The sequence below is a fragment of the Hyaena hyaena genome, unplaced genomic scaffold (genome assembly GCF_003009895.1).
Source record: "Hyaena hyaena isolate Hyena2069 unplaced genomic scaffold, ASM300989v1 scaffold_1590, whole genome shotgun sequence".
Lineage (NCBI taxonomy): Eukaryota > Metazoa > Chordata > Mammalia > Carnivora > Hyaenidae > Hyaena > Hyaena hyaena.
In genome coordinates, this window is record NW_024082217.1 from 124,741 (window position 1) to 139,479 (window position 14,739).

At 49.7% G+C, this 14,739-nt stretch overlaps 1 protein-coding gene across 5 annotated transcripts in view; it reads left to right on the top strand.

Moving 5' to 3' along the window:
* The window catches only part of BRCA1 (BRCA1 DNA repair associated), a 62,657-nt gene extending 59,702 nt beyond the window's left edge, over positions 1 to 2,955 (top strand). For 3 of the 5 annotated variants that reach the window (XM_039224283.1, XM_039224284.1, XM_039224285.1), the window contains exons 21-23: positions 447 to 520; positions 893 to 953; positions 1,725 to 2,955. In XM_039224283.1, the coding sequence (XP_039080214.1) occupies positions 447 to 520; positions 893 to 953; positions 1,725 to 1,870 (281 nt within the window). In that variant the 3' untranslated portion in view covers positions 1,871 to 2,955. The remainder of the gene's footprint in view (positions 1 to 446; positions 521 to 892; positions 954 to 1,724) is intronic. The other 2 variants (XM_039224287.1, XM_039224288.1) reach the window with 1 other exon arrangement.
* Positions 2,956 to 14,739: the final 11,784 nt, after the last annotated feature.

Consider the following 14,739-nt stretch of genomic DNA (forward strand, 5'->3'; position numbering starts at 1 on the left):
ATTTACAGTAATTACCACCAGTATGGTGCTCTCAGTGGCCGTGATTATCAATTACCAGCACAGAATTAGGCAGGGAGGGAGGGAAGGCAAGTGAACATTTTTTCACAGTATCTTAGCCAGCAATTTAAGCAAATTAAGGGAAATTAGATCTTGGATTCTTTTCCTCTAAAGTGTTTTGTTTGAGAGACTGTCAAACCTTATCTACCAAGTGGCCTTCTGGGGACTGATAACCAGAGTAGGTAGCATATTGGTGGCAAATTGACTTAGAATCCATACCTGGTATAGATTCTAGGTCAAGGCCTCTCTGTCCTTTTGGAGCAGAGAGATGGAGACTCTCCCACTGAGAAGTCTCGCTGTAAGCCTTCATCCAGAGGAGCATGGGGTAGGAGGCACAGGTTAAGTGTGTAGAGTCCTGTGGTGATTTTAGGTCTGCATGTGCCATTTAGATCAACTAGAGTGGATGGTGAGCCTCTGTGGGGCTTCTGTGGTGAAGAAGCCTTCGTTATTCACTCTCAGCAAGGTAAGTGTTTGATGCCCGCCAGATATCTGTCCTATGATTGAGCAAGGCTGGTTGGTTACCCATCAGTCCCTACAAACCCTGCCAGTGGACCTCAGAAGCCTCTCTTTGTCCCGAGTCTTCTCTGACCATGTACCAGTCGCCAGAAGACGCCGTCTGTGGAGGATGAGGAAGGGCTTGAGTTCTCCAAGTGTTTAATTTATTGAGGGAAGGCTCTCCCTCCAACCCTTCCTTTTTGCCATGTGCCCATCCCCCTCCTTTCTGAGGTCCCACCTAAGCTAGTCTGCTTTCGCAAACCATCAAGAAATGGTGAAGCAACTGTTCCAGAAGCCCTGCTCTGATACCCTCAATGCTATTTCCTTCCTGGGGATGCAGGGTACTCACGCAGTTGTGGTCGTGCAACCGGACGCCTGGACAGAGGACAGTAGCTTCCATGGTAAGTCTTGCTATAAGCCTTTGTCCAGAGGAGTATGGGTTGCTGGGCCCAGGGTTAAGTATGAAGACTATCGTGCTTTTAGGTCTAAATGTCCTGATTTGATCAACTGAAGTAGATGGTGCACCTGTGTGGGGTTTTAGAAGGCCATAGGCATGCGTCCATGACATATGGGGTCCTGTGTGATGTGTTTGGGTCACCACAGGTCACCCAGTGTTTGTTTAACACAGTTCTCAGTACCTTCTAGGTGCTCAATCAATATTTGAATGAAGGAATGAATGCATGCATGCATATCTAAAATGTCCTTTTAAAAGTTTTTGTGTTTTCTTTTGTGTTATAAAAGTAAGACATGAACTATTTCCATTGGTGGAGGCTAAATATTAATGTTCATCACATAAAAGATAATTGAACACAATATGTACATACATATATTTCACACAGATGTGATCATGCTCATCATCTGTTTTGCTTTTTCTCCTAAGATGTTGCAAAACCATTAAATTGCAATGCTGTTTTGCTCTCTGGTGACTTCCAGTAACAGATTGGAGCTCATGTTACTAAAGTTGCCAGAGGCTGTAGGCTTTCACCAGCAGTCCATCCTCCGGCTTCTAAATGAGGTCCTGTGTCCTGAAGCGTTACTTAAGATCACCGGTTTTGCACCTACCTGAGTAGCCCTCTGAACTCATACAGCCACATCCTCAAGAGTAGACGGACAAGAGTCTGGCCTGGGAAAATGTGAATTGACTAATTTCTGCTTGTGTTCTCTGTCCCCAGCGATTGGGCAGATGTGTGAGGCGCCTGTGGTGACCCGAGAGTGGGTATTGGACAGTGTAGCCCTCTACCAGTGCCAGGAGCTGGACACCTACCTGATCCCCCAGATTCCCAGAGCTACTGCTGGCCTCAGTCAGCCATGTGTGTAGCGTATAGGGCCTGTCGCCACAGGACCCCGAGAATGATGGTAAGAAGCAGCCGTTTTCCAGGCCCTAGGAGCTCCTCTTCAGTCTCCCCACAGTCCCTGTTACTGAATATTTTATGTACGTCAGCCTGAGAAGAAATTGTGGCTATGCAAGGGGCCCTTAAAGATTTTCTGCTTCGAGTCTCCCTTTGAAATCTACCATGAGCACAAAATTGTGGTAATTTTTCACCTGAAAAGAATGTAAAACCATTTAAACCCCACCAATTGCGCAAGATGCTGATTCATTATTTATCAGCCCTATTCTTCGTACTGGGGATGTTGCCTTAGAGCTGGAGGCACAGAACGGCTGGCCTCAGGAGAATAGCTGGGCTCCCTAAGTTTGCTTCTCTAAAATCCTGTGTTCATAAGGCCAAAAGTGAGACCCTTCAGTGGAAGGCAAGTACTTGAGGAATCTGTGATATGACTTAAAATCAGGACAGCCCTTGGACGGCTCTCAGATGTTGGAGTGGAGCATGGGGGGGGGGGGCTGGGGGGACTCGGAGGCAGGTGATGGATATAAACATGAACCCTGAAGGTTAGAGGAGAGGGGAATCATCCTGCCCTTTAGAAATCCAGATTTCTAAAGAGTTCTTAGCACTGCTATGCTCTGAAGTACCAGAGTCTTTTCAAGAACCGATGTCCAAAGAGGGTCTTCTCATTCCCCCATTAGAAATAAATGCATTGTTTATTGTTGTAGCTCTGAACCATCACTCATTCTTCTTGGAATATAAGATCTCTGATAGGAATATTTCATGTCTGTAAAATGACGTCTCCCACCAGGAAAGGAGCTGTTGCTTTCCTTGAGGTAATTTTCTTCTCTTTGCTTCCTATTGCCGAACTGTACAGCTTCATAAATAATTTTGTGTGCTGAAGGAAGAGAAAGTGTTTTTCATAAACTCATTATCCAGGCCTGTTTATAGCTGTTGGAAGGACTAGGTCTTCCTTAGCCCCCTAGTGTGTGAGGGCAGTGCAGACTTGACTGTACAAAATAGGTTTTGTAAATGTTGTTGCTGTTCACCTGCAAATAAACTTGCTTTCACTTTTCACCGAGCCTGACTCCTTGACACTTATAGCTACAGACTTGCTCAGGCCCTAGTACCAACTTTTAGCATTATCAAGGGGACTTTGGTACCTCTTGTATTTTCTATTGCTGCCATTGCAAATTGTCACAAATCTAGTGGCTTAAAATAACATCAATTTATTATCTCACAGTTCTGTAGGTCAGAAAGCCGAGTTGGCTCAACTGATATGTTTTACAAGGCCAAAATCAAGGCAGCAAGGCTGTGTTTCTATCTAGAGGCTCTGGGGATGAATCGACTTCAAAGCTCATTTCATATTGTTGGCCAGATTTTTCCTTGCAATTGTGGGACTGAGATCCTTGTTTAATTATGGGCTGTTGACCAGAGGTCATCCTTAGCTTCTCCCACATTCCTAGACTCCTGAGCCCCTACCTCCATCTTCAAAGCCAGAAACAGGGGCCAAAGCTTTCTCATGTTTGGAGTCTCTCTGACTTCCCCTTCCTCATCTCTCTGACTGCCAGATCTAACTGCCAGAGAATTTTTAATGTTTATCTATTTTTGAGAGAGACAGAGTGTGAGTAGAGGAGCAGGGAAAGAGGGAGACACAGAATCCGAAGCAGGCTTCAGGCTCTGAGCTGTCAGCACAGAGTCCATTGCGGGGCTTGAATCCACGAGCCGTGAGATCATGACCTCAGCCGAAGGCGGTCGCTTAACTGACTGAACCACCCAGGCCCCCCTCTGAGTTTTTTTCTTAATGATTATTAATTTCAAGAGGGAGAGAGAGATAGTACAAGCAGGGGAGAGGCAGAGAAAGTGGGAGAGAGAAAAGCCCAAGCAGGCTCCACGCTGCCAGCACAGAGCCTGATGCAGGGCTCAATCCCACAAACTGTGAGATTGTCATCTAAGCCAAAATCGAGTCTGATGCTTAACTGACTGAGCCACTCAGGAGCCCTGAGAAATTTCTGTTTTTAAGGGCTCAGGTGATTAGATCGTGCCCACCAGGTAATCCAGTGTGATCTCTATATCTTAAAGTCCATAACCTTAATCGCAGCTGCAGAACCCCTTCACAGCAGGACCTAGATTAGGGGACAGGAATCTGGGGAGGGTATCTTGAGATTTCTGACAACCACTCCTATTTAACATACGTAATCCGAAGATAAGTATCTGTATCATCATGTTTTGGTCTTCACATGTTCAGAGGTTAAGATCCTCTTAGAGGCAAAGAGAATGAAATCCTCACACGATTCAGCACTGCCACATTTGTAAACAGGGTTGGGTGGGTAAGGGGAGAGTGGAGAAAATAAACTGGCCTTATGACATGTTTATCATATGGAGCCTTCATCGCAGCCCAAGAAGTCGGTATTTGTCACCTCGCCTGAAGAAGGAGAATGGGAAATAGAAGATTTTGCTCAGAGTTTGCACAGCTAGTAAGTGACAGTCTGGAAATCTGAACCCATGGCCACCCACATCAGTCACTGCCCCTGGTCAGAGGCAGGAGAATGTTCCTGCCTCCCAGCGGCAGCTGTGCCTTGGCAAAGGAGGACTGACAGGATCGCTCATGGCTACCTGTTTCCACCTCCATCCAGCCTGCGCCTTAAGATTGCTTATCTTTCAGTGATTAAAGCCTCCCAGTTCAGGGGCGCCTAGCTGGCTCAGTCGGTGAAGCATTCGACTCTTGATCTCTGGATTGTGAGTTTGAGCCCCACATTGGGTGTGGAGATGACTTAAAAATAAAATCACAAAAAAATAAAATAAAAACTTCCAGTCCATCCTCACATATGGCACCACGTCTCCATGGTTCAGGCCAGCCTACCAAGGGGTCCCTGGGTCTAGGTAACCTAAGGGTAGGTGGAAGCAAGTGGTATTGGCCCAGTCTTCAGTCACCGATGTCTCATTTCCAGTGACAAGTCGTGGTGTACTGGACCCTGGGGGTGTCCAGCCACTCACAGGCTGGTAGAAAAGCCGCATCCAAGTAGAATCTTGGGGGAAAGCAGGGATGACTGAGACACATAAAAGTTTTCTGTAATGATCTCTTGAGGTCGCCTAACATAACCGCGCACCGCCCCCCCCCATCTGTTTTTTGAACTCTGCATACCTTTCCTGGAAGCCATCTCCTGGCCCTGGCCTCATGATGCTTAGCTGGGTTTAAGAGTCTAATCTGGGGGCGTCTGGGTGGCTCAGTTAAGCGTCCCCCTTCAGCTCAGGTCTTGATCTCACAGCTCATGAGTTTGAGCCACATGTCTGAGCTCTGTGCTGACAGCTCAGCGTGTAGAGCCTGCTTCGGATTCTGTGCCCTCCCTCCTTCTCTGCCCCTCCCCTGGTCGCACTCTTGTCTTTCTCTCTCAAAAATGAATAAACATTAAAGTTAAAAAAAAAAGTTACCTGGGGCGCCTAGGTGGCTTAGTTGGTTAAGCGTCTGACTTTCGCTTAGGTCATGATCTCACGGTTCATGGGTTCGAGCCCCGCGTCCGGCTCTGTGCTGACTGCCAGCTCAGAGCCTGGATCCTGTTTCAGTCTGTGACTCCCTCTCTCTCTGACCCTCCCCTGCTCATGTTGTCTCTCTCTCTCCTAAAAATAAAAATAAAATAAATAAAAATTAAAAAAAAAAAAAAAAAAAAGTTACCTGATGATGGAGCAAATCTACTTGTTCCTTTGACTTCTGGCTTTAAGATGGCCTCTCACTTCTCCATCCCACAACCTAACCCTCTCTGGGCACATAAGCATTTGGGGAACTAGTTCCTGTGCTGCCATTATCTCATCTCACAAATGAATTTCTGCAAAGGAGCTGGAAAGGCAAGAGAAGAGGAGGGATTATCATGCAGGTGCAGGGACAGGGCCTAGGGAAGAGCTTCATAGATTATCTCTCCCCTAAAAAAATGCATCCCGAATCATCAACAAAGTATCGGCTCAAAAACATGCAGAAGAAAAAGAAAGAAATCAGTGTTGGGCTGGTTGGAGCGGAAGGAACCAAGCTGCCCAGAACGTCTCCTATGAAAGCTGCGAGGAGCAGATAAGCAGGGCCCCAGAGGCAGGCGGTGCGGGGAGGAAGGCAGCGTGAGGGGAGCTACAGATCTACCCACTTTAGAAACCCAAGAGAAGAGGGCTTGCTAGCCAGAGACACAGGGAGCTTGCTTGTCAAAGGCTGTGGAATGGCTGAGCCAGAGGCACTGTTCCCATACTTCAGTGATGCTTAGTTTGGCTCTCTCACACAGCCTGTAAATCTGCCCATAACAAGGAGAAAATTAGAGAGATGAATCTGGGCAAATAGAAATTTAAGGAGAACTGGAGACCGCCAGCTCCTGCAGGGAGCAGCCCTGGGGAGATGCAAGGGGGCTGATCCTGAAATGAGTCCGAATGATCAGGCAAATCCAAGCAAGGGTTGGAGGGCCTGGAAGGAACGGAGAACTGGAGAGGCTCCCTGCGAGCCATGAGGACTGGCACACATGAACTCCAGAGACCTCGTTTCAGGGACCCAGAATGCTAAGGCAGTTATACCAGCGGCTTAGTGCAGGGATTCTCAAACCGGGATCCCCTGGTGGGGAACGAGGGTGGGGAGTAACCGCACCACTAGGAACTTGTTCGCACCACTAGGAACTTGTTCGCTGTGCAGAATCCAGGGCCTCGCTCCCAAAATACTGAGTCAGAAACCGGGGAGTGGGGCCCAGCCATCGGATTCTGAAGCCAGCTCATGTTTGAGACCCACTGGCTTAGTGTAAGGGGCTGCGGATTGGTATACAATGTTACCTGAGGTCTATTTTGTCTCCGGGAGTGGTGGCTCTTGGACCTCTTAAGGAAAACGAGGGTTTATGGGCTAGTTAGTGGTTCTTATCTACAAGGTTGCAGCAGTTGGCTTCAGTTGACTCCAAAATGGCCCGTTAAATAAATACAAAGCAAAGGACAGAGATTAAATTATATTAGCAGCCAAGGAGCAGAAGGGCCAGACTGCTTTAAAAAACCAGCTAGAGATTTTATTAATATTTAAATTGCAGTGAAACCACAGCTGCAGCCTTTGACACCAGTGTGGAGATATGCAAATAGGGCTTTCTAAAGAAAGGCAGTTTCAGACAGCCCTCAAGGTAACAAGAACAAATAAAACAAATGATTTTGTAATTTATCTTTATTGACTGATGGAAAGCAAGGCGAACAGACAACCCTTACCTAGTGAGAGCCAGCCACCAACGTGCTCTCGTGCTCTCGGAGGGGAGAGGGGACAGCTGGCCTGGAGGAAGAAAGCAGGCAGGACCCATCAAGGGGGACAGGAAAGACCCAAAGAGAACAAAACAGAAGGAGGCAGATGGGAGGAGAAGATGACCAAATTAAAAGGGAAGAAAAATGGAAACGCAGCCCTGGGTTCTGGGAACCATCTGATCTCGCCAGGTCTCGGGGGCAACAGCAATAATCATCATTAACGACTATCTTTTGCCACATTCCTACGAAGGGCCATGCACTATTCCCAACATACAAATGAGGAAAGTAACACTTTGAGAGGTCAAGCAACTTCCCCAGGGTCACACAACAAAAGGAGGTGGCAAAGCCTTGATGCAGACAGATTTGTGTGAGGCTAAAATGTGCCTCAAACCAGCCCTAGGAGTTGGTGAGTAACAATAAGGTTAATGATTGAGGAGACTACGAGCCCAGTTCTGTGATAGCCTCTGTGTGCGTGTGTGTATGTGTGTGTGCTCTGTAGTTGTGGAAAGGAGGGAGAAGAGATGCATTTCAGGTCTTCAGATTGCTTCTAATCAATGGGCAAGGCAAGAAAGCCACTGAAAACCCTTGCAGAACTGTGCCTCTGGTTTAGAAGCCCTCTGGGAGCTGTGTGGCGGCCCCTCTGGGTGAAGCATCTCAAGCTGACCCCCGGAGCTTGGGTGGGATTTGGCGCGGTGAAAAAGAAGCCAGGAAATTGCAGAAGGCCCGGGTAAGAACCCCCAGCCAGCAGGACTAGGGCTAGAGGGAAGGAGCACCCCATCCACGAAGAGGAGTTGGGAAAGTCGTCTGAGGATACATTTCTCTGACCCACACAGTCCTCCTCCACCATCCAGCCCAAGCTGAAACCCAGCGTCTCCAGAGCCTCACCTGCTGCTCCCTCTCAGTCACCCTGGCCACCAAATGTGGGGACCCACAGGTTCCGCTCACACTGTAACTTGTCCTCAGTGAGTCCTGCTCTTCCATCTCCACAGGCCCAATCCCTCCCACCCCCGCTCCACAGAACCGTCACCAACCTTCCAGCCCAGAATCTCTCCTCCCGCAGAATACCCCAGAAGTCTGCTTTGTTTATGACACTTTCTTCCAACAGTAAGTTATTTGTATGTATATTCTATTTTGTCCATTTGACTAGAAGGTCCTTAGAGGCAAGATTAATATCACTTTATCTTTGGAACCCAGCCCCCAGTACGTGGCAGATACTCTGTTAGGTACCCAATGAGTACCCAGTACCCAATGAGTATTTGCTGGATGAATGAGTTAGTGGATGAACGAATGGACCCATCAAGTGAAGATCTTATCCAACTGTTGGCCCCCCACCTTCCCCCCAACTTGAGTCCCTGGAAAATGAGTCACATTCTGCCACTAGGAGTGCTAATTCCCTTCAGTCTTTCCCACTCACTTTTCCAGCACCCCAGTTTACTCCAAAAACTGTAGGAGATCTAAGTGTCCAAGAATTACTTCCTCTTCTCAGCCCACACCTACGGATTCCCTCCTTGATTCTCTTTTGCCTGCCATGAAGCCTACTCCTTTGTGATTAATCAAGCCAGCACCCACCTCTCCATGTGTCCTCCGGCAAAGCCTCCTCCAGGCTAGATGCTTGAGACATAAACTGCTGCCGCCATCCCTGGAGAAATAATTATGATGTTCATGATCATCTCTTCGCAAGTTCAAAGCACTGGCACAACTAGTATTTCTCCTGCCTCACTTGTTCCCTGGGAGATGGCTAGGGCAAAAATTGTTATTCCCACTTTATAGGTAGTAAAACTGAGGTCCTTGTCTAAGGTCACCCAGCAAGTCGGTGACTAGCCTGGGACTCCCTATTCATTAGAACACAGATGAAAATGCCCTCATTATGTTGTCTGGGCTGTGTTTGTCTGGGAGAGAGGAAGTGTGGACTTCTGCTCAGTGGGGACAGGGGCCAGAGAAGATAAAAGAAAGTTTGTGACCCTGTAAAGGTTTTTCTTCTCTGCACTGCTGCAGCAGTTGGCACTGGTTGATTCCAGAAGAGTTTTGTTTTGATTTTTAAAATATTACCACATGTCCTAGATTAGGGAAGTGGGGGGAAAAGTGAATCTGAAGGTAACACAGACACACAGGTAAGCAGATGTTTGCCATCTTCGCTTCAAAACGACATAAAGCTAAAATGTACATATTAGCCAGAGAAACTCGAACTACAACTTATGGGAAGCTTCCCAGCTGTTAAGCTGTAGGTCTGTGAAATAAACCAATGCCAGATAAGTAGAAAATCTTTCCTTGGTGAAGCCTGTCCCTGGGGCGTGTGGAGGGGCGGCCTCTCTTAGTGGCAGAGGGTCCATGGGGGCAGTCTCAGGGCCCCTCCGTGGCTGCCAAGGTAAGAAACCTGCTGTGGGATCATCCCCAAGCCCACGGGGGTTCTGAAAGCCATGGAAACCAAGATCTGTGCTTGATCCTCCTCCGGTTTCTAACCAGATGCTGGAGAAATTAAGAAGAAGAAAAACAAAAATTCCAGAGGCCATTTCCTAAGGGCCCAGCGCTGTGCTGGGGAAAGCAGTGATGATCTCTCCTGTCCCTACCAGAATCTGGGTCTTGTTGCCTGGCTCCATCCTAAAGCTCAGGGTTTGTCCCCTCTACTCCTGGGCCAGCTCTGGGCTTTTCTCAGCCTTTAGCCCACCATCAGCCTCTGTTACTCCTGGACTCTGCTAAAGCCTCAGCAGCTTCTCTGTGCCTTCCCCACTGGAGGCTGAGGGCACAGCATTGGGCAGAGGGGTGTGACCTCTGAGCCCAGACAGGTGGTAGCTCTGCAACCTTGTGAGTGCGCTAATACCACGGAACTGTACACCTTCAAATGGTTCACCATATGGTCTATGAATCTCACCCCAGTTAAAAACAAAAACTGAGGGGTGCCTGGGTGGCTCAGGTGGTTAAGCGTCCAACTTCAGCTCAGGTCATGATCTCACAGTCAGTGAATTTGAGCCCCGCGTCGGACTCTATGCTGACAGCTCAGAGCCTGGAGCCTGCTTCAGATTCTGTGTCTCACTCTCTCTCTCTGCCCCTTCCCCACTTGTGCTCTGTTTCTCTCTCTCTCAAAAATAAACATTGGGACGCATGGGTGGCTCAGTCGGTTAAGCATCCGACTTCGACTCAGGTCACGATCTCATGGTTCTTGGGTTCGAGCCCCGCGGCGGGCTCTGTGCTGACAGCTAGCTCAGAGCCTGGAGCCTGCTTCAGATTCTGTGTCTCCCTCTCTCTCTGACCCTCCCCTGCTCATGCAGAAATAAATTTTCTCTCTCAGAAATAAATAAAAAACATTAAAATACATTAAAAAATAAATAAATATTTTTAAAAAATTAAAAAACTGAGCTGTGGTACTTGCTCTTTGGAGTGGGGAGAGAAGCCTGGCCCCTGTGCCGGTTTGAAGCTCCTTGCAGGGAGTGGCGGTGAGCCACAATGGGAAGGCGGGTCTGGGCCTCCTCCCTCCTTCTCCAGGACCAGATGGAAACTGGGGTTGGGGAGAAAGGTCCAACTGGGGCAGCGCAGGGGTCTGGGCAGAAGAGAGGCACTCAGTGAAAGCCAGGAGGCTGCAGCCGCCGCTCATTTGCATCATAAGTGATTGGTTTTCCCTGCTCGTCCCTCATTAGGACACAATGGACAGTTGTTTGCTGGTGCAGCAGATCCATTTACCAAGGGAGAGACGAGACAGAGCAAGAGTGACTGATGGGCCATAGAGAGGGGGTAGGTGTGGGGGTAGCTGCCTCCCCTCCCCTGCTCCCCCAGGCTTCTGGGAATCTTATGTTCTTACACACTGAGCAGGGACCTTAGAGAACAAGGCAACTCCCTCCTCTTACAGATGAGGAGACCGAAGTGGTAAGAGGGGATGAGACTTCCGAGGTCGAGTTCCTGGCAGAACTGGTGTTTCAAAGTCTATGATCTGAATTCCAGTCTCTCGTTTCAGGATTCACCCCACGTGTCTGAGATACCTTCTCCATTCCCAGCCTGTCGTTCTGTGTCGCTGCGGTCTCTTTCCTCCTGTTCCAGGCCTTCGTTTCCCTCAGTTCTCTCTCCTGTGTGCATTTCGTCTCTCCGTTCCTGCCCTCTATCTTTTCCTCCCGATTTCCAGGCAGCCAGGATAATGACTAAACTTCTAATTAACCCCTGTCCTAATAAGGGTGGGTCTGGCAGGAGAGGCAGCAATTTTGAAACTGTCTTGGTGTGTCTGAGAGATAAGTGGGGGGAGAACTGATATGCGTTGGGCCTTTTTTTTTTTTTTTTTAATAGAGCACAAGTAGGGGAGAGAGGCAGAGACAGTGAGAGAGAGAGAGAATCCCAGGCAGGGTCCATGCTCAGCATGGAGCCTGACGCGGGGCTCAATCCCACAACCTGGGATCACGACCTGAGCTGAAATCAAGAATCAAGACACGCAACCGACTGAGCCTCCCTGGCGCCCCATGTGGGGCCTGTTGTAAGCTAGGCAGTATGACAGACACTTGACATAATTTATCTTATTTCATATTTTCAGTCCTGCAAGGTAGATAGATGTTCTTAGAGACAAGAGAGCAAGAGAGGCTCAGAGAGGTTGGAAACACCCAGCTGGCAGATGGTGGCTGTCTAGCTCCCATATCCCTGGTCCTCCACCCCTGGCATAGGGGCTAAAGCAGGGTACAGGGCCCAGTGATGGGAGGCACAACCTCGCTGAAAGACCCCACTGATTTTTTGCTCCCCCGAGGCTGCACCTGCCTTTCCCCATGACTGTCTCTATCTTCTGGCTCCCACCTTCCTCTGGGCCCCTCTGCATGGTGGTAAAATCTCACAAATGCGAGTTTAGGCCCCTGGGGGTCTGGGGAGGCAGCAGATCAAAAGAGAGAAGCCCAAACGGGACAAACGTAGCTGCAGACCCTGGAGGTCTCCCTCCTGCTGCCACCCCTTCCCAGTTCCCTGTCTGTCCCTCCCCTTTGTGGGTCGAACTTGCCAGCATCTGCGTCTGTCTCATTGTGCTCTTGGGGGAAGGGGAGAGTCGGGGGGTGAGTGGGTGTCTGTGTGCATGAACATAAGGCCTTCGGGTTCATTCTGACACTGAATGAAAAACTCACCAATTATTCGTCCAATCTCATTAATATGCAGACAGACATCTGTTATTTAGGAGTCAACAGCAGAAGCATTTTCTTGGGGGGTGGGAGGAGCACTTATGTACATGCTCCTTGTTTCTTTGGCTGCTGGGGTGGGTAGCTGCTTGGGAATCACCACGCCCCCCTGGACCTGGAGCCTCTCCTCCCTCTGACCCTCACCCCCACCCAGGAGGAGGAGAGGGAGCAGGGGATTTACTAGAGATGGAGGCAGACCTGGGAACTCAGCTGGAGGAGGGGAAGGGGGAGAAGGGCTGCACTGTGTAGAAGGAACTCTTTTGTTGGCAGAGAGGGAAGTGGGGAACAGTACAGAAGAGCTGAACCCCTTTCCTGGGGTTTCCAAGTGTGAAGTAGGTGGAGACAGCTGTTCCAGGATTGCCTGCCAGGGTCCCGGTGTCCGCTGGGAACCTCAGGGACATGACCCCTTTCTCCCCACCTCCCTCAGCCTGCAGTGTACACTCAATCTGAGTGTATCTGGGGTGAGGTCGCCATGGCAACGTGGGGTTCTCACCCAGAGACTTCAGTTTATGGGGGAGTTCAGAAAAAATGGGGGCCAAAGGACTGCAGCCTTTGGAGTTATTAAAGGTCTCTCTGGCCCTTGGGGTAAACGTGGGAGCAAGACACCAGAGATCTCCCCCTTCCTGTCTTTTGGCCTTCCTCCAGCCTTTGAATCCAGAGCATCAGAATCCCCCTTCAAGAGGCCTTTCCTGATTCCCCTGGGCTTGGCTCAGAAGCAGTAAGGCCTGGGTGTCTAAGTTTTAAGGAATAAAGGTTCACCTATAAAGGGTCAAAAGGCTTTTCTACATCTGTTCTCCTCTCTGGATCTTCCTCAACACAACGAGGTAGATGCAGTGAGTGGCTCTTTTCCAGGTAGAGAACCTCACCAAAGGCTCCCCAGGGAAGGAGCGGCAGAGCTGAAACCCGCGCCCTCTGCCTCGACATCTCAAGGTCTTTTCAGGACTGTCCCTTCTGGGAAGGCTGGAGTCCCAGAGGCAGGACCCTCCTTCAGAGGAAGCATTTCAGGGGTTAGACCCAGTCTCCACCCCTACTGCCCCCACCCCCACCCCTTCCTTCTCCCTCCTCCCTCCAGGGTAGGCTGATTGCAGAGGTTAAGAGACACTGGCAACATCACAGCGTGATTAGTTGTTTATTTCATTAAATGATTAACGAGGCTACATTGTTTCCCAAACGGGTGTCTAATTTGTGGGGGAAACAGCTGCAGAGGAGGAAGCTGGGTCTGACTCCTGCATCTGGGGTGGGGGTGGGGGTAAAGTTCCCTCCCACCAGCCTGCAGGGGCCTTTGAGGATCTAGAAACAGCCCTATTCCCTCCTCCCACCCATTGGACTCCCTGGCCCAGTGGCACAGCCTCCTCCCCGGAAATAAAACGTCTGGCAACTCAGACCTGCAGAGGAGACCACAATCTGTTCCCGGTGGTATTGGAAATGTATTAAACTTTGGGGGATTCCCCCCCCCACTGATTTATTTTGCTAATTATGTTTGTTTTAGGTGGATATTGAAATGCATTTGCATTCCCTGAGTGGCAGGAGAGGGCAATTGGGAGAAGAGAGGGGCCCAAACATTCTGCGCTTTGGTGGCTATAGGCTTGAGTCTGCTTTGTATCAAAGTCCGAAGAGGAGAAAAGAAGCCATGGCCAAAATCCCAAGGTGATGGTGTGGCAGGTCCCTGTGGGGAAAGGGTCAGTCCTCTGGGACCAGACTGAGAGCCACCGAGCTGGAACCCAGCCCTCTCAGCACCCCCAATCCAGGACTCAGGGTGCTGGAGGAGGGTCCTGGAGTCAGCCCCTAACCTCAGTTTGGGTGCCCAGCACCCATGAAGCTGTTCCCGAATCCTTGAGACTAGCTGAGACGGACTGGAACAGGGTCCTCTAGGACAGGGAGGGAAAGGGGTGTCTCATGAGCCAGCAGTGGGTGGGATCTCCTTTCTTCTCAAGACGGGGCCATGGCATAGGGAAGGAGAAGCTGTTTTCAATGACACATCTCTGAGCCAAATCTCCCAGCCCCCGTCACCTCCTCCAGATACGCATCCATCCCAAAACCAAATCTGGTCACTTCAGTCTCTGCTTGAAATCCCTGGTGCCTCCTCACATCTCAGAGTGAAGTCCTGGCTCCTTTGTGGGCCCGAAAGTCGCCTTGATAAACCTTCCCAGCCTGGTCTTCTGCTCTCCTCGCTGTGGCAGCCCCAACCATGCCACATTCTTTCTCATTTCCATGTGTCTGCACATGCTGTACCCTCTGCCCAGAGTGCCTTTCCTACCCTTCCCTGCCCACCAAACTCGTCTTCAACCCTCAGGACCTAGCTCAGAGCACTGGCTCCTGGGGCTGTAAGGAGCTCCCGCAGACAAGCCACTGTCACACCCAGGACACCTCTCACTGGGCTGGCCTCCAGAGCGCAGAGACTGGTCCTTTCAGAATCCAAGCCGGTGTCTGACACACAGTTGGTGCTCAGTACATATTTACTGAATGAATGAGGGAGGGACGGGCTGTGAATTAGG